Below are 19,801 nucleotides of genomic sequence, written 5' to 3' on the forward strand. Positions count from 1 at the left end.
TCTTAGAGAAGCCCCCATTTTGGGTGAGATTTTCTAGGGACGTATTTTAGGGTTTCCTGAAAGGAGACGCTTCAGGATGCCCTCCAGAGGGGTCCAAAGCCCTGGCTATTGAGCTCACATGTGATTTCTCTGTCCTTCTCCTTTTCTCCAAGGCTTGTCTTTCAATCCTTCCAGGCTGCTCCAATCCTCATGAAGAAACCAATGATGACCTCCTTGTACTCACCTGCAAGGTGCCTTATCCTTGTGTTCTCTCTCAGTACAGGACCTCCATGGGCCCTGGGAGCCTTTGAGCCAGTAGGTAAACACATCCCCACTAGATAGATGGACAAAGCCTGAATGGGTGGGGCTTATTGGGTTGCTCCCCTCATGGGTAAGCCTGCACTGGATTTCTGCTCACCTCCTCCCACCCATTCCAGACTCCTCATATGACTGTAGCACTCTGCCCACAGCCTCTGCCATAACCACCCCAGGACTGCCTGATTCCTCCTCCGTCTGCTTAGAGTCTGTGTCTTATGCACAGCCTGGCCTGCCTTCCTCATGCACACTAAATTCCTCATTCCTTGAACTTCAAAGTAATTTTTCTCCCTTTTACTCTTGGCTTCATCTAATACTTCATGTTTCATCTTGTTTTCCTCTCTTATTTCATCGGAAGGGGTCTGATGTAATAGTGATCAGAGGTATCTCTGATCAATTACACTGAACACTGAAAGAGAAGCAGGCAGATGTAGAGAGCAAGAATGTTCCAGACGGAGGGAAAGGCATGTGCAAAGACCCTGAGGGAGAAGAGGTCTTGGAGTGTAATATAAAAGTAACTCTGAGATGATTTTCTAAGACTTGGTAAGTAAAGCTGTAAAGAACTCATTAATCAGTGCACTCATTCTACTTTGTGGGGACCACTGTGCTCTGGTCTCCACAGATGGGTGGAGAGAGAGAGATCTATCAGACCAGGTTCCTCCTTGCCCAGACTCATGGGGAAGGCAGAGACGATTTCTATGTATTGTGTTGGACCATGGCGGAAGGTTATTTCTTATGTCAGTAGAGGAGAAGAGAGTGTAGCTATTTCTGCTTGAGGGTATGAGAAACGCTCATGCAAGAAGACACCCAAGATGAGCCCAAGTTTTGTGGACAGATACACAGAGAAGGGTAAGTCAAGGCAGGAGGAACAGTATGGACAAAGGCACAGAGGGGCGGGGGGAGGGTGGGGCATTGTCAGGAACAGCAATCAGGAAAGGGTTTTTAGGACAATTAACATGCTCGGGCCTGATAGATGGTAGGCAGTTGGGGGAGATTCTAAGCCAGCAAGTGAAAAGTTTGGCTTCATGTGGAAAGCAGATATAGATATGATGGAAACTGAAGAAAGACCCATAGGAAGACAGGCGAAGAAGGGTTGTGATAAGAGGAAAGGGTAAGAAAGGAGAGAGGGAGCCATGTTTCCATGTAAAACCTGAGTGGCAGGCTGGTTTTACAAAGTCAGGGAGAAGGTAAAATTTGGCTGAATGTAGACAATGTTATTGACTTAAGCTAAGGACACCAGGAGGAGAGACTGGATTTGGGGAAGAGGGTGATGAAGGGAGTATAGGAGGGGTCAGTGAGGGCTTCTTTTTGGTACCATGGACAGCTCCAAAGGGTGTTGGGAGGCTTGAAGTAGACTCCATCAGTGGAACTTTGATCCTAGCTGCCTCCAAATCCACCCAGGAACTCATTGAACGCTTTGAGTCTCAGATTGTATTTTGTATTCAAGTGTCTGAGTTGGTGTTCCTAAGCCTGCATGCTAAATAAGCACTCCGGGCTAGCTGGTGTAGGTGGTCAGATGACCAGACATAAAAGAAACATTGAACTACTGTCACGTGGTCTCCCAGGGAAGAGAGTACACATCGCTGCTTCAAAGGAGGCCTGGACCTCTTCAGGCTATGGCATCTTATTCACCAAGTGAGATCCTGGGCCAAGTATAGCAACAAGAAGCCTTATAAAGACGAGAGAGGAAGTGGAACCACTTCCTTCTAGAACTTCTATTTTCCTTTCACAAAGTTCATTAGTGCAGTCACAAGTCACCGGGGTCAGTCTCCAGTGCTCTTTTCAACTCCATTTGCTGAAAACATGAGCAAAACCAAAATAAATGTGATTCCTTCAGGTGCATGAGGAGAGTCTCCTTCTTGTATTAGCTTTTTAAAAAAATGCACTGCAACCCACAAGAAGTGAAAGCAGAGGCCTCAAGGAGATGTGTGGGCAACAAAGTTAATGACAGCATCATCCACAATAGCTAAGAGGTATAGACAACTCAAATGTCCCAGGGCAGCTGAATGGATAAATAGGGTGTTTGACTACAATAGAATAGTAGTAACCTTAAAGGGGAGTGAAATTTTGTCATCTTCTGGAACATGGAAGAATTTAGAAGACATTACAGTAAATGACATAAGCCAGACACAAAAGGGCAAGTCTCCTAAGATTGCAGTTATATGAGATACTTAGAGAAGATAAACTCATCAAGGAAGAAAATAGAGCAGTGGTTTCCAGGAGCTGGGATGGGAGGGGGGATAATTAGGAGTTGTTATTTCATTGACACATTTCAGCAGGAGGAAAAGAAGTTCTGGAGCTGGATGGTGGTGGTGTTTGTGTAATAATTATGTGGGTGTGTAACTGAAAGCCACTGAACTGTGCAATAAAAGTAGATAAAATATTAAATTTGCATTAAGAGCAGATTCAAGACTTTTTTTTTTTTTTGCCAGTCCTGGGGCTTGAATTCAGGGCCCGGGCACTGTCCCTGAGTTTCTTTTGCTCTACCACTTGAGCCACAGCATCACTTCTGGCTTTTTCTATTTATGTGGTACTGAAGAATTGAACCTAGGCTTCATGCAGGCTAGGCAAGCACTCTACCACTAAGCCACATTCCCAGCCCTCAAGACGTATTAAAAAAAAAAAAACAAACCCAAACTAAATTCTTTATGAGAAGTCATTTTGTTATTTTTCTTCCTGAGAGGTAGAATCCTGGTTTGTTTTTAAGTTCAACAACCAATTGAACATTTGCTGAGAAGAAGCCGGGAAACATTCAAAAAACAAAATAAGTCTTTGACTCCAAAGAACTCACAGTCAAAAAACATTACTATTTTCCCTAGAAACAGAAGTTGGAGTTGCCATGCAGAAAAAGAAAAGATTTGATTAAAAAAAAAACTTTCTTATCTCATACTACAATAAAGTGACAATAAGGAAACAAAACAAAACAGGAGTTGATGTCCTTGATTCCACTGGGAGTCTGTAAGGCGTCTCCACTGCACTCCGTGGGAGTGTTCCCTGGGAACAGACGAAGGCCTCGCCCCACTCCATCTGGGGTTTCTCCCAGGCCCAGAGATGCCCCCCCCTTCTCCCATCCCATCCACGGAACCCCTGCTGCTTCCCAGGGCCCGCATCAAGAACAGCCATCACCAGACTGAGCAAGTTCTCCAAGAGCTGTCCTAGGCCGGATGCTGGGGGCTCAGCCCTGTAATCCTAGCTACTCAGGAGGCTGAGATCTGAGGATCGCAGTTCGAAGCCAGCCCGGGCAGGAAAGGTCTTGAGACACTTATCTCCAATAAACCACTAGAAAACCGGAAATAGTGTTGTGGCTCAAAGTGGTTACAACAACGCCCAGTCCCTGAGTTCAAGCCCCATGTCCTACAAAAGCAAAAACAAAAACAAAAAAGAGACAGAGTTGTCCAGCCTGTGCATGTGGGGCTGGGGAAACTGAGTCTCTTATTTGAAACAGGTGTCACTCCTCTCGTCAGCCTCTCCCCCCTCCCCCCGCCCCTCTGCGGGCTCAGCGTCGCGTCTCACCTGCCTCTAGTCCCGGCCAAGCACTGAGCGCTCCAAAACCCAGAGCCGGTCTGGGTGGGCGGGGCCGCGCCGCGCCGCGCCGCGCTTGCCCACTTCCAAAATGGCCGCCGCCGCCTCTGTGACAGCCCCGGTCACGTGAGCGCCAGCCGCCTATGAGGTCGCAGGGGCTCGGTCGGCGATTGTCCCTTCCCGGGCCCCGTCCGAGGCGGCGACTGTCCCTGTCACTGGGAACCGGGGCGATCATGGCAACGGGCTCGGGCGGGGAGCGCGTGGCGGCGGCGGCCACTCGGTCGCGGGCCGGAGCGGCGGAGCAACGGTGGTGGCGGCGGCGGCGGCAGCGGCGTTGGCACCGGCCATGAGCGCCATGAGACGGGGCAGCTGCGAGCGGGAGCTGGCGGCGCGGTGGGAGGCGGAGGCCATGGCCGCGGCCCGGCGGGAGACGGAGGCCAGGGCGCTGGCGGCGCTGGGGCAGGTCAGCGTGGACGCGGGAGCGGCCGGGGAGCCCGAGCGCAAGGAGGGGGAGGAGGAGGCCAAGGCCCGGGCCCCGGCGCGGCCCCGCGCGGCCGAGGAGGGCGACGCCCGCGTGTCCCCGGCCAAGCCGAAGCCGGCCCCGGCGCTGACGCCGACGCCGACGCGAGGCCTCTGCCAGCAGGGGAAGCCCAGGGGCAAAGGCCGCGGCTGGAAGCGGAGCTCGGGCCGCAGGGCCGACGGCGGCGGCTGGCAGCGGGTGGTCACCGTGGACAGCTCCAAGGCCAAGACCTCCCTGGAAGCCCTGAAGATCAGCATCCGCCAGCTCAGGTGGAAGGAGGTGAGGCCCGGCCCCGCCCCGCGGGGACACGAGGGGGGAGGGTGGACAGGACGACCTCGGAGGACCCGGCCCAGCACCGGCGGCACCACCGCGCCAAGCCTTGCTTGACGGTCAGCTGTCCTTCAGGGCCTGACCCCCAGAGCCACTCTGGTCAAGCTACCCACTCCTTCCTCTGGCTCCCCTCCAGCTCTTACCTATTTTCAGCCCTCAGCACTCACCTGCTCCTCTCTCTCCTGTTAGATTGTCTGTCTGTCTGTCTATCTTGGCCATCTTTGAGTCCGTGGGCTAGAACCTCTTCTCTGGGATATCTATTAGTTTAGTGCTTACAGTCCAACTGTTGGGCACCTTAACAGTTGCTTTTGGGAGGCAGACAGACGAGGATCTCCTGGGCCCAGCTCCTGAGCCGTCCCATCTAGAGCAAGTTGTCTTTCCTCTTTAGTCCTTTACCCTCTCTGATGCCAGTAATATCTATGGCATCATTTTGTTATAGTATCAGAAAACTTCTGAGTGTTGTATTGCACATACATTCAATAGACCTTTTTAAAAAAAACCACCCTCCACACCATCACCATTATCACCACCATCACCAACAACCAGTATTACCATCAGTGCAGGCACTTGATTTATGATTCAGGACTTGGCATGTAGCAGGTGTCAGTGAGTGGTGGATGGAAGGGTGAATAATGGTTGAGTTACTCATCCTTGAGCTAATTTTAGTCCTGTTGGAATCTGAGGTGAAGCACCAATGATTTCCAGAGGCTTCTATGGTGGTTGAGTAAATAAAGCCGTTTATTTCAGCAATGTACAGAACTATTTAGTGTGCTTTCAGGAATGTCAGGATTTTGAGTTAGAGTAGTCAAGTCTTGAGACTTTGACCAGGTAGTCTGCTGAAAGTAAGAGGAGTCTGCAGCAGACAACTGAAGACCCAGGTACTTAGCCTTGGGGCTGGGAACTTTGTCCCTCACTCAGATACTTAGCTGTAGGCCTGGATATGGTAGGCATTCAATAATGACTTCATGAAGTTGGAACTTGCAGAGATATGGCCACAGAAAGGATCTATGTGGTCAGAGAATTGATGTTCCACTCAGGGAGGAGTTATTTGGTTTGGAAGGAAGTTGAAAATCGGGCTGGTAGGACTTCCAGGAGTAGGAGTTAGCTATGGGAGGAAGTCTGACTCAGATATCAGGGACCTCAGTCTTGGGTGTATGTGATTAAGGAAACCTGGGCTAATCAAGGTAAGGGTCCCAGTTTATGATCTGGACTCTTCTAGACAAGGTTCTAGGTCCAAGGCAGAGATACAATAGCCAGAAAGATGAACCTGAATGTGTCAGTGCTGTAGTCCTAATGAAGACAGAATCTGCAGACAGAAACCAGCCACAGAGTCAGGCAAGGGAGGTGGCCCAAGAAGGCCTGTGTTCAGCCTGACCCTGTGGGAAGAGAGAGACACACATATAATGTAGGCTGGGTCTTGTTAGGCCAGATAGACTCCGTCAGTTCAGCCCAGGCTCATTCATTCATTTGTGTATGTTCACTGTGGTGATACTAAGTCCGTTACTGGGCCATGGGAATCATATTTAAGATGTACCCTTGCCCTCATAGACTCCACAGGTCAGTAGGGAATAAACGCAAGTAAGTAGTGGTAGTAAAGCCATTGCTGTTGCTTCCTAAAATTCTCATTTCCCAGTTGTTTTCATGGCTTACCCTGTCACCTCTTCAGCTCTCTAACCAAATGCCATCTCCTTAGAGAGTCCTGAGTGACATCCCTATCAGTCTCCAGCCCTTGCTCTGTGTGTGGGTTTTTTTTTTTTTTTTTTGGTTGTTGTTGTTGAATAGCACTAAACTCCTGGGCATTATTTCATGTACTGTTTGTTCATTGTTTCCCCCACCAGAATGGAAGCTCCACGAGGGCAGGGGCTTTGTGTGTGACTGCTGTGTACCAGCCAGTGCTTGGCTTATGGAAGTTGCTCAATAAATATTTGTTGAATGGATGAAGACATTATGTGATGAGTGTTTCTCTCTCGATATGTGAAGGTGTTAGAGCCCAGGAAGGCCACCTCCAGCAGGGCTTCCTGGATCATGTAAACCCCAGCTGAGTCCTGAGTGCTGAAAATGGGCCAGAGTTATTTGGGGACATGGACTTCGGTCCCTGGTAGAAGGAGTGACATTTGGGACTTGGCCAGGGTGGTAAGAGAGCAGGGGGTCGGATCGTATGTCACACAGTAGGGTTTGGGATTTCACTTGGAAGGAAGCCTATGTGAGCCATGGTAGAACTTGAAGATTCTTCCATCTATCAGCTGTGTGAGCTGGGGGCAAGAGAATTAATTCTTCAGACCTCAGTTTGTTTATCTGTATTACGAGGTAGAGCTGAGAAATTCAATGGTGCCCAATGTCAGCTTGCATGAGACTTATACCAGGGAACCCAATAGGATGGGCAGTTTCCAGGGCCCTATGTGTGATGTTTCCCTCCACCCCAGGTATGTAGGTGGAGGTGTTCATTCTAGCATATTTGAACATGATCTATTCACAGTAGTGAGACTTTATCAGATATAGGATGATATATCAGATATAGGATGATGTATTTAGTGCCAGCCTTCCCACTAATCTGTGAGGTCCATGCTGAGAGCTGAGTGGCATTTGACTTGTGTCCCTAATTCACAGCACATCGTAGGTATTCAAGAAATATCCATGAAACGAATGATGAAATACTGTAGCAGAGCTCATATGTCATCCTGAAGTCTTAGAATGGGCCAAATGAGATACATTTTCAAGTTCTTTCCAACTTTAATCTATGATAGTCGTATTCATAGTAGCCATGTCCAAATTGACTGCATGACAAGTAACATGTATGTAAACATAGAACTAACAGAATACAACTACATGACCTTTCTAGGCCTCAGCTTCCATATGTTTTGTTTTTGGTGGTGGTGATGGTGGTGGGGCTTGAACTCAGGGCCTAAGCATTTGTGCTCAAGGCTAGTGTTCTACCACTTTGAGCCATAGCTCCACTTGCATTCTCTATTGGTTAATTGGAGAATAAGAATCACGGACTTTCCTGCCTGGGCTGGCTTCCAACTGTGATCCTTAGATCTCAGCCTTCGGAGTAGCTAGGACTATAGGCATGAGCCACCCACACCTGGTGCTTTCTGCATGTTCTGGGAATGATGTTGGACAAGATCACATCTGATTTCTGCTGCTGATGTTCGTGAAACAGAACTTCTACTTGGTGCTGGGATTCAAGGAGTTGGGCAGCAGTGTCCCTTTCATGTGGTACTGTGCTACTACTGTTTCATGCTTGAGAGTTGCAGCTGGATGATGGAGGTGGGTAGCCCAGGAAAGCTAAGCATGATGGCTTATGCTTGTAATTCCAGCTCTCGGAAGATCATGAGTTTGAGTAAGCTTAAACAATGTGGCAAAACCCTGATTCAAAACACAAGACAGAATGAAAAGAAATAAGAGCACGAATCCCAAGCAGAGTGAAAACCCCCTCTCCTTTTGTGAGTGTGAAGTGAGGAGCCATACAACACAGATGCCCAGCAGGAGGCACTGAGCCAGCCCATGAGTACAGAAGTTTGCTGGCTGCTGGCACACAGCCTACCTTTTCATTCTTCTCCTGTCCCATTTTTTATTAGTGCACATTAATTGTGCAATGGGGGGATCTTATTGTGGTATTTCCACAAGTGCATATAATATACACTGGTCGGATTCACCTCTCTGGTATTCTTGCTTGTCCCCTTCCTCCATTCCCTTTTTATCTTTCTTGCATTTTTTCCCACTTTTCTTCATTCCATGTATATTTAACCTGTATCAGGTTCACCATATGAAACAGAACGTTGCAAGTACTTAGAGATAATTTTTGTCTCCCAACAACCTAATAGAGGAGTAAGGCCTTATTGTGTCCATTTTACAGAAGAGAAAATTAACACCCAGAGTCATACAGCTAGTAAGAGGAAGAACTGGGCATTTGAAACAGGAATTTCCTATGACACCAGGCTTTAGTTCAGTGCTTGTCCCATGTTTCCTGGTGGCTCTATTGGCAGAGCATGGTGAGGGGCTATAGCTGCAGGTATGAAAACTCGGCTCTCCAGTCTCCAGCAGACAGTTACAGTCTTTTTGGGGCAAAGAGTATATTACTTAGAGCAGGAACAGAGGCAGGGAGGGTAGACCAAGTTCCCAGGGCAGGATGGGATGCTGGCAGTTTAGGGAACCTGTAGAGAGATAGATGGAAAGAAAGCAGATCATGGAGTATATCAGAGGCCATGTCAAGAAGCTTGTGCCCCTGACTGCATCTGTCCACAGCTTGCTGGCCATATATAGACCAGCTTCTTGCCCACTCCCCTTCAGTCCCGCACTGACTCTCTGATGATCCAGTTTTCAGTCACATCCATTTCCGGCAGACCTAATTCTACTGAATCTAGAGTGCTAGATTTGTTTCTTAAAGGGAAACTTCACAGATGGTATCTCTGGATGCTTAGAAATAAGAATAGAATTATGCTCAAATATAGAGTCACCACTGACATTTAACCAAAACAGGGATAGTAGACTTACTTATATAACTGTCTAGTCTTCCCATTGTTTGAATGTCTCCTATCTTCTGTATGTAATATATATATATATATATATATATATGTATACATACATACATACATATATATATATATATATGTGTGTGTGTGTGTGTGTGTACACACACACACACACATAGTCAGTACTGAGGAGTGAACTCAGGGCCCAGGACTGTCCCTTAGTTTTTTTGTTCAAGGCTGGAATTCTTTCACTTGAACCACAGCTCCACTTCCAGCATTTTGCTGGTTAATTGGAGATAAGAGTCATGGACTTTTCTTCCTGGGCTGGCTTCCAATAGCGATCCTCAGATCTCAGACATCTGAGTAGTTTTGATCGCAGGGATGAGATGCTAACACCCAGTCCCTGCATATTCTTCTGCAGTTTTGCTTCCCTCATGAATGAAAACCTTGGAGAAGAGTCACCATAGAGAATAGATGCCACTGTTGTCGAGCTGCCTCCTGGGGGAGAGAGGTTGAGTGTGGTGTAGCTGGAGAGACAGGACGGGTGCCATGGATGCCAGCTAATGCGAATGAGGGTGAGAGAGATTCCATGATAGAATCCTTGTTGGTGAGAGTTAGTATAAGATCCTGTCCTGAAACCTATTACAATATAAACTCTTTGTTTCAAAGACTCCAAACCATGTGTTTTTTTTTCCCCTGAAATTTATTCAGACTTCCTTCAGTACACCCATGCTTTCTATATTGTGCTACTGATTACTTACATATTACATTAGGTCACTATATATTGAGCATTAAGTGATAAGTATTGAATTAAGTGCTTTGTGCTTATTAAAAATTATACTGAGGCTGGCACCAGTAGCTCATGCCTGTAATCCTAGCTACTCAGGAGGCTGAGATCTGAGGATTTGGTTCTAAGTCAGCCCGGTCAGGAAAAGTCCATGAGATGCTTTTATCTCCAATTAACCACCAAAAAGTCAGAAATACTAGCCTTGAGTAAAAAAAGGTTAGGGACAGGCGCCCGGGCCCTAAGTTTAAGCCCCAGGACTGGCATGCGTGCACATGCACACACATTCTCTCTTTCTCCCTCCCCCTCCTTCTCCCTCCCTCTTTCTCCCTCTTTCTCCCTCTCTCTCTGTCTGTCTCTGTCTGTCTCTGTCTCTGTCTCTGTTTCTGTCTCTGTCTCTGTCTCTGTCTCTGTCTCTCTCTCTCTCTCTCTCTCTCTCTCTCTCTCTCTCACACACACACACACAATTATACTGACCATTAGCTTTTTCTTTCCTGTTCCTAGCAACTCTCTGAGGTAGATCCTGTTACTATCTCCAATTTACAGATGGGAAACAGGTTAGAGAGAGACTGGTACCAACCTCACAGGAGACAAGTGGCAGAGCCATCCAGGACCCTAATCTAGAGCCAGTATACAATCCCATACAACCCTCTCCCTTTGCCAGTTCTTGGCTAAAAACCATCCTGCAAGGAGTTCTTCTACCATTGTTGTCATCATTGTCATCATCTCCATTGTAGTCACACCAATATCATCATCCAGGATAACAACTGGGGAAGCTAAAGCGGGCACAATAAGTAACAAAGGAGACAGGGCTAATAGCTTTGTTCCAAAAATCTCTTTTTAGATGTGGTGTGTGTGTGTGTGTGTGTGTGTGTGTGTGTGTGTGTGTGTGTGTTTGCTGGTCCTTGGACTTGAACTCAAACCCTAGGCACTATCCCTTAGCTTTTGTGTTGAAGGCTAGTGCTCTACCACATGTGGGGTGTGTGTGTGTGTGTGTGTGTGTGTGTGTGTGTGTGTGTGTGTGTGTGTGTGTGTGTGTGTGTGTGTGTGTGTGTGTGTGTGTGTGTGTGTGTGTGTGTGTTTGCTGGTCCTTGGGCTTGAACTCAAACCCTAGGCACTATCCCTTAGCTTTTGTGTTGAAGGCTAGTGCTCTACCACTTCAGCCACACCTCCATTTCCAGCTTTTTGGTGGTTTATTGGAGGTAAGAGTCTCATGGGCTTTCCTGACCAGCTTGGCTTTGAACCTCAATCCTCAAGCTCTCAGCCTCCTGAGTAGCTAGGATTACAGGCACGAGCCATGAGTGCCCAGGCTCAGAGTTCAGGCCCCACCACCACGACCACCACCAACAACAAAAAATGGCCCAGGCGTAGCATCTCCTCAGAGGCAGCAGCAAGCCAGGGCTAGGAAAGTACAGGTGCCAAATGCACCTCTGCCAGGCAGGATCCATCCCAAGGTGTTTGATTCTAAGCCCTGTCTCCCTTGTTACTTGCTGCCCCTGCTTCAGCTTCCTTCTGGCTTTGAACTGTGACCCTCAGATCTCAGCCCTACAGCAGATAACAAACATTCAAAGATGGTATAGGATCAGAGATAATATTGCCTTTTGGGGAAACATCAACTTGAAGTCTAGGATTAAAAATGTCAAAATAGCACGGATTTAGCCTATAATCCTACCTATTCAGGAGGCTGAGATCAGGAGGATTATAGTTCAAGGCCAGCCCAGGCATAAACTTGAAACTTCTATCTCAGTCAATAACTGGATGTGGTGGCTGTGCCTGTCACCCTAACTATGTGGGAACAATAAATAGGTGGATTGTGGTCAAGGCAAGCCCAAAGAGAACATGAAACACTGTTTGAAAAATAATGAAGGCAAAAGGGAATAATGGGGCGTGGCTTAAGAGAGAGAGTGCCTGCCAAGAAAGCACAGCACCCACCCCCCCAGTACCGTCCCCAATAAGAATAATAATAGCGATTTAAAGGTTTTTCTTTTAAGATCAATTACATTTCAAAACTTTTTTTTTTTTTTTTTTTGGTCTTGGAGCTTGAACTTGAGCATGGTCCCTGAGCTGCTTTTGCTCAAGGCTAGTGCACCACCACTTGAGCCACTTCTGGCTTTTTGGGTAGTTTAGTGGAGATAAGAGTCTCACAGACTTTCCTGCCCTGGTCTAGCCTTGAGCTGCAATCCTCAGACCTCAGACTCCTGAGTAGCTAGGATTACAGGCATGAGCCACTGGTACCTGGCAAGATCAGTTATACTTTTAGGGTGTCGTGAATCCCCTTTGGATTTTTATGAGTGTTTCATGCTGTGATACATCAATGATATACATCATTGTGGGAAACCCACTGCAACTGTGTGTGACTTCCATTTCTTGGGTTCACAGACAACTGAAGTGACTTTTCCGTGGGGTGAACTGAGGGGGGGGGCACATGAGATGGAAGAGGCATACATGTCTCTTTCCTTCCAGTCCTCACCAGGGTCCTGGAAGAACTTAGTCAGATATGAGTTCGAGTCATGTCTATGTCATCTTGGGGCTGTGTGTCCCAGGACAAGTTGCTTTATCTCGCTGAGCCATGGGTTTCTCAGCTCTGTGAATAAGCATATTTGTCAGGATTGCTGTGAGGATTAAGCCATAAAATAGTTCAAATTGCCTGGCTCTTGGGTAAGAATGCATATTGCTTTGCTTTCCCTATAATGAATTTCTGACATCTTAATTAAATTGTGTACCAGAAAAATGGCTGAATAGACAAAGAAACTTGCTAGTCCTTTAATTGGTTCTGAACCGCCTTTCCCTGTGGCTGCTTCTCTGAAGCTATGTCCCCAAGATTCTACCACAGAGCTGGCTGTTTTGCTGGAGAAAACATCCCTGTCTGTCTATTCCAGGTGGACTTGCATCTCCCCTTCTGTTTCTGCCTTGAGCCTTGTCTTTGCAGCTGCCTCTGCTGTTACTTTCCCTGGGGTTTGGGAAGCATCATCTAGTAATTTTTATGAATGTTTTGTGATTGCCAGCAGGCCTTCCTGTCAGTTGCCTCTCTCCTCCCATCTGCTTCTGTGTCATCTGTATAACATCCTCTCATCCTTCATAAATCTGGACAGACAGCACCCTTTAGGTCCTGTGCAGTGGGGCTTTGCTTTCTAAGTCAGTCCTTTAGTGTATCTGCCTAGAACTCGAAAAGAGGCTAGTTGTCATATTTTGTATTTTATTCTCATCAAGAGCTAACTGTAGTTTATGCAGTGGAAACAAATAACACAAACTATAACATAGCTTGGTGACTTAATCCAACAAACGTAAGTTTCTTTTCTTTCCTTTCCTTCCATCCTTTCTTTCTCTCTTCCTTCCTTCCTCCTCCCCCCCACCTTTTTTTTTTTTCTGCTGGTCCTGGGGCTCAGGGCCTGGGTGCTGTTCCTCAGTGTTTGCACTCAAGGCCAGTGCTCTACTACTTGAGACACAGCTCAACTTCCCATTTTTTGGGTAGTTAATTGGAGATTAGAATCTCAAGAACTTTTCTGCCCTGGCTGGCTTTGAACTTCGATCCTCAGGCATCAGCCTCCTGAGCACCTAGGATTATAGCCATGAGCCACTGGTGCCTGGCAGTTTACTTCCTGAGCATACTGTGGGTTTGGTGTGACTTGGCAGGACTGGATGCCCGAGTCTTTCATATTCAGAGACCCGGGTTTCCATTCAACACCTGCATCCATGTGTCCAGAGGAGAGGGACACACGGTACCTTTGCTGGCTTTTGAAGCTTCTTCCACAAGTGATGTGTCACTTCTGTCATGTTGCATTAATTGAAGCAGTTACACAGCCATGTCTATACTGAGAGGCTCTGGAGCAGATAAGGAGAGACTCAGACTACTCAGGGACCTGAGTAGCATTAGGTTATTCAAAATGTAGACAGTTTTCTAAAATGTCATGCTTTGGATTTAACCAAGGACCTCAAGAATTCAGACAAGTGCCCTTCCACTGAGCCACACTCCTGGTCCCAAGACAATTTGTATTTTATTGTTTAAATTCTACAGTTATACAATATCTTCAGTGCTTGGAAATTGCCCCTCCTTTTGTGCTGGTGCTGGGGCTTGAACTCAGGGTCTGGGTACACAAGTCTAGCACTCTACCACTTGAGTAATAGCTCCACTTCTGGCCTTTTCGGTGGTTAAATTTCATCCTAGTAAGATGCTCATTTTATGGATGAACCACAATTTATTGATAGATACTGTTTCCATACTTTTTGCTGTTTACAAACTTTTTACTTTTCCAAATGGTGGTTCAATAATAAGTGCTCAGGCATTTGAAGTGTGTATTTGTGCCATAGGCATGGAAGTATGTAGCTAGTACTGGAGAGTGTATTATCAGGGGTCAGGGACAGTGGCCCTCAGCTGTTTTGTAGGTACCAGTCTTCTCAGAATCTCACCAGTACTGTATCCCAGTTAGCTTCTAAATCGCTACCACACCAAGAGGCAGAAATAGGTTTTTAAGTTACTTTTCTCTGATTGTCAACCGGGTTGAACTTTTACATAAGTTTATGAGTCATCTGTGTGGCTCATCTGTCTTCTTTGTTCACTCATTTTTTGGCTTGTGTTTTGTTTATATTCATTATTTTCCTTAATGGTTTATAAATATTATGGGTAGTTACTTTTCTATCTCATATGAATTATAAATACCACTCCTCTGTTGATTATTTAAACAAGAAACATAATCATTTGCTTCACATCATCTACATTATTGTAATTAGGATCTTTTCCTTCTCATTCACTAAAAGCAGTCCTGAATGATTACTGACTTGTTAACCCAAGAAGATAGAAAATCACACAATTCTACCATCAGGTTCTATGTGCTGTTTAGTGAGTTTACAGGCTGTCTGGAGAGCTTTCCCTGGAGTTTTTACATCCACTTACCTTGACTTAGTGCAGTAAGAATGGTATATCTTATTTCCGTTTTGTGGATGTCAGTGTGATATGGTGTTCATTAATTTTTGTGGCAACTTTGCATTTTGAATATTTGCCTCAAGAGTAATGTTCAGACTCCTAGATGACTGGAGATGCCGTGCATTGTGGGTAGAAGTATGGTTGTTGAGCTAATGCAGATACAATTTGCCATGTAGCTTTTGGTATATTTTACTTTGAGCCTCAGTTTTTTTTTAATTTACAAAATGGGCATCATTCAATCACATTTCATGAAGTTTCTTGTTGGCAGCATGAAAAGATAAAACTATGAAAGGTACTTAGCCTATAGTGCAGATCTATTGGGGATATATATATATGTATATAATCAATATATGTTATGTATAACATTTTAATATATTATCAATATCTAGTCCTGAGGTTCTCTAGACTTCTCATATCCTTGCCTTGTGCTTTATACACTGTCGACACACATGTGTGCTTCTCTTGAGCTTTATACAATGCCATTACTCTTCCATAGTTTATTTCCCCCATCTCCTTAGAGTATTTCTTCTCTTTTACTGTTTAAATATTTGCTTGTCTTTTAAGAACAGATTATGGCCCATCCTTTTTGCAAGTCTTCCCTGACTCATACACATACTCCAGATTTAGTTAACTAGCCTTTCTTCATTATTTATGGTATTTTATATGTATCTCAGTTTGCTAACTTTTTTTTCCCCAAGAAGTAACTTTCGAAGAGTATCTCTGTTCTTTGTATTTCATGGCGTTCTGTTCCTTATTACTTTTTTCTTCTAGTTTTTTGCTTACCCTCTATCTTTTTCTCTGTCTTTCTCTCCTCTTTTTCCTCCTCTCCTTCTCTCCTCATCCTCCTTTTGTCTTCCTTCTCTTTCTCCTTTCTCTCACCCTCCTTCTGGTACTACTCTCACTCCTTTCCTGTTTCTCTGTCTTGCGATATTTTACTTCATGGCCTAACATGTGATCAGTGTTTACACATATCCAGTAAAGGCTGTGGAGAATAATTCTCTAACTATTGAATGCAATATTTTATAGATGTACACTAGATTAACTTATGAATTTATCATGTACATTTTATATAGCTTTATTTTTGTCTGACCTATTCATTATTTTAAAAGTTATGCTAATATTTCCTCTATGATTATGAAGTTCCTATTGGTATTTTTTCCTATTTTCTCCTTAAGTTTGGAAATTGATTATTCTATTTTCATTCTTCTAAAATTTTACCCCGGAAAATTCAGTAGGTGTATATAATTTCACAAAATCTAAAGTTAGAGTCATTACTCTTTTCTATTAAGAAAGTAATGTTAAACACAATGATTTTAGCATCATTTTCATTCTGAACATGTATCTTCTTACCTGCTTTTGTTCTATTTATTTTAACTTTTTATTGAAATTGAAAAGTTAGATATTATTCTATACAGTCTTAGTGTCTTTCACATTTACTATATTTACAGTTTTCTTATTTATTTTATTACACAACTCTTCCCTTCCTTCATGGATTATTTTCTTTCTATTGAAAGTAATCATTTAGGAATTCTTTCAAGTAAGCCATTACTTGAATTAAACTATTAGTTTTTATTTCATCAAAAGTTACCCTTTTATTTTGTTTTCATTCTTGAAAAATAGCATTGTTGTGCTTGTAGTTCAATACAATTCTGTGTTGTTAGGTATAAGATCTTAACAACTTGAAGATACCATTATTTCACCACTTTCGTTTTTGCCATTGAGAAGTCAGCTGCCAGTCTAATTTTTTATTTTGCCAGTTAGGTGTGGTATTCTTTTTGGATGCTTTAAAAGTCTTTTTGTCTTCTGTGTCTTCAGTGTTCCAAAGGTATTTCTAGGAAAAGGTTTATTTATTGCCTCTGTGTGTGTGTGCTGATACTAGGGCTTGAACTTAGAGCTTTGTACTCTCGCTTGACATTTTTTGCTCATGGCTGGTGCTCTACCACTTGAGACATACCTCCATTTTGGCTTCTTTGCAGGTTAAGATGAGAGCCTTGTGGATTTTCCTGTCTAGATGACTTCAAACCCTGATCCTCATATCTTAGCCTCTTGAATAGCTAGGGTTATAAGTACAAGCCATTGCATCTGGCTTGTTTGCATTCTTAGTTCTGAGGTTTGATATCTAATAGATTCTGGCCATTTTTCATCTCTTTTTTTCTTTCAGTATTGTCTCTTACCCAGCATGTCTCTTCTATCTTTCTAGATTTTTTTTTTTTTTTTTTTGGTGGTACTGGGGATTAGACTCAGGGCCTCGTGCATGTTATGCAAGTACTCTATCAGTTAAGCTATATTCTTTTTTTTTTTTTGGGTCCGGTCGTGGGGCCTGAACTCTGGGCCTGGGCGCTGTCCCTCAGCTCTTCAGCTCAAGGCTAGTGCTCTACCACAGCCTCACTTCCAGCTTTTTTCTTTTTTCTTATGTGGTGCTGAGGAATCAAACCCAGGAGTCAAACCCTCATGCATGCAAGGCAAGCGCTCTACCACTGAGCCACCTTCCCAGCTCTTAAGCTATATTCTTACCCTTCTCTTTGGAATGCTGCTGTAAGTGTTAGATACCTTTTGATGTTGTACTCATGTCTTTTGTAACTTTAGTCTCTGGTAATTCTTTGAGGCCTGGGTATAAGCAAGGATCTTCATTGTATGCACATGTGTTGGAGGCTTCTACAGACCCAGGATCCATAAGACTAATCTTTTTAGTGTCAGACTTTTTTTTTTTTTTGTCGGTCATGGGGCCTGAACTCTGGGCCTGGGTGCTGTTTCTCAGCTCTTCAGCTCAAGGCTAGCACTCTAGCACTTAAGCCATAGCACCACTTCTGGTATTTTCTGCTTATGTGGTGCTGAGGAATTGAGCCCAGGGCCTCATGCATGCAAGGCAAGCACTCTACCACTGAACCACCTTCCCAGTCCTGGTGTCAGACTTTTTGGCAATAGGCACAAGTATGAATCCTGACTTTAGACTCATATCATGGGAAGTATTATGGTTGGTCATTTCCTTCTTATTCTCTCTTGCCTGAGCCAAGGGCAAGACAAAGCAGGTTTTCTTTATTTCCTTACTGAGGATGTGACCTTTCAGAGGGCCTGGCTTGTGTGGGAGTTTCCAGTCTGATTCTCAGTTTGCCAGCAGGTATTCAGGAGTCAGTCCACATGCAGAGGCCAGACGATTACCTAAATGTACAGGAAATGAGACGATTACACTTGCCTTTGAAAAGATTAGTCTGGTGCCCTGTGGACAATGGATGAGAGAGGGCTTTAAGAGTTGAGGCAGGGGGACAAGTTAGGATGTTTGTTTGGACCTCAGGGGAATGGTGATGTCACCTGGACATGGTGATGCTGAGTGGGAAAGGTTATTGATTATGGTCTGTCTCCTCCCTAGAATGTAAGATATTCACCGACAGGGAGCTTGTTCTTCCTGGCACAGAGGAGGCATTCACAAATGCTAATTAAATTGAATGATGGCATCGCTAATGGTTCTTGCACTGTTTTTTGGACTACCTTCAAAGTGACTGTTTTCTTTAAAGGGAGATGACATAAAGAGATGCCAGGCAATGACCTCATGCCAGTCTCTGGCATTGCAAAGCTCAAGCCAGAAATAAAAAGCCAGCTGTTGGTAAGCCTCTAGAAGCTTTAGGCCTGGCAGGGGTTATTTTCCATGATAACATGGCTTTCTTTAGCCTGTGCACTTGTTCCTTTCTGAAGGAGTCTCAGGCTCTGCCTGAGACTACTTATACAAAGCCTTTCCATCTTCCTGGATTTCTCTGACATTTTCTCAGAAATTACTAAACTTTATGACTCTCTAGGCATGTTGCAAAGTTGCTCCTCTAATGGCATATTATAGCTGTGAATGCTCCTTGCTCCAAAGGCATTTTTGTTGGGGAAAAAGCTCTCTGTGTCTAAGGAATAAAGGGAGAGGCTGATGGTCCCTGCTGTGTGACACTTTAATCAGCTTCATTCAGTCGCTAAGAACTGTTGCTATATGAGTTCATGCAGTACTGTCCTATCAGAACAAGAGGTTTCTCTAGAAAGCATGGCGAAATAAAGCCATACCGATAGAATTTTTAATTGTATGTGTTCAGTGGCTACTATTCCTCAGGCCTGTGCCAGCACCAGGGATGAAGACACAATGAGACACCACACTGTTCTCGAACCAGCACTATTCTTGACCCTTATTGGCCTTTTGTGTGAAGGAGAAGTTAATGTTCTCACTCGTCCAGGAAAAATATTGTCAGTCAATATACTACTTATATGTCATTAACAAAATTTTTGTGTTGCAGCAATAGACCTTTAGTTATAAGGAAATAGTAGTTATTAAATAATACTTCATAGTATCATGATACAGTGTTTGTTGATTTGAATTCAGAATTCAGAAGTACAATAAACAGAGGGTACTAAATGAGATTTTTAAGTTCAACTTTGCACTAATTCCAAGGAAGGATTTAAAAAAAATTAAAGACACTCTCCAGTAATTTATCAATTGTAAAATAAAGATCTGTCTTTGGAAATATAGGTTGTTTAATGATCAACAAGTTCTTGTAATGATCAAATTTTTCAATTTTACATTTACAATATTCATTGTAAATATAAAATCACCAGAAAATACACACCAAAATGTAAAAGTAACCTGATACCTGTTTGTTGAAATAGAATATTTTTCAGTTCCTAGTTTAAACCCCTTTAAAGCACTTTCAGCTGGTTTAAAGTCCTTTTAATATGGTAATACCTAGATACTATGCATTAACTAATATTTGTTAAGAATAATTCACTTGCAGAGTTAAAATATAAAAGCATTCAAGACATGCCTATAGTCCCAGCCACTCTGGATATTGAGGTGAGAGGATTGCTTGAGGTTGGAGTTCAAGACCAGCCTGTATAACACAGCAAGATCCTGTGTGTAAATGCCTGCCTTTGAAGAGCATGCCCTAAGAAGCCATCCAGGGTGGCCTCAGAGACCCTGCCTAGGGGATGCA

General features: G+C 44.4%; 1 protein-coding gene across 3 annotated transcripts in view; it reads left to right on the plus strand.

The window, feature by feature from the left end:
* Positions 1-4,040: 4,040 nt before the first annotated feature.
* Positions 4,041-19,801, plus strand: part of LOC138803173 (tubulin polyglutamylase TTLL11-like) — a 236,386-nt gene continuing 220,625 nt past the window's right edge. The window contains exons 1-2 of one of the 3 annotated variants that reach the window (XM_069987001.1): positions 4,041-4,279; positions 4,457-4,615. In XM_069987001.1, the coding sequence (XP_069843102.1) occupies positions 4,163-4,279; positions 4,457-4,615 (276 nt within the window). In that variant the 5' untranslated portion in view covers positions 4,041-4,162. Of the gene's footprint in view, positions 4,616-19,801 lie in introns of all 3 variants that reach the window. The other 2 variants (XM_069987003.1, XM_069987004.1) reach the window with 2 other exon arrangements.

The sequence above is a fragment of the Dipodomys merriami genome, unplaced genomic scaffold (genome assembly GCF_024711535.1).
Source record: "Dipodomys merriami isolate MVZ:Mamm:240054 unplaced genomic scaffold, mDipMer1.0.p SCAF_336, whole genome shotgun sequence".
Classification (NCBI taxonomy): Eukaryota; Metazoa; Chordata; class Mammalia; order Rodentia; family Heteromyidae; genus Dipodomys; species Dipodomys merriami.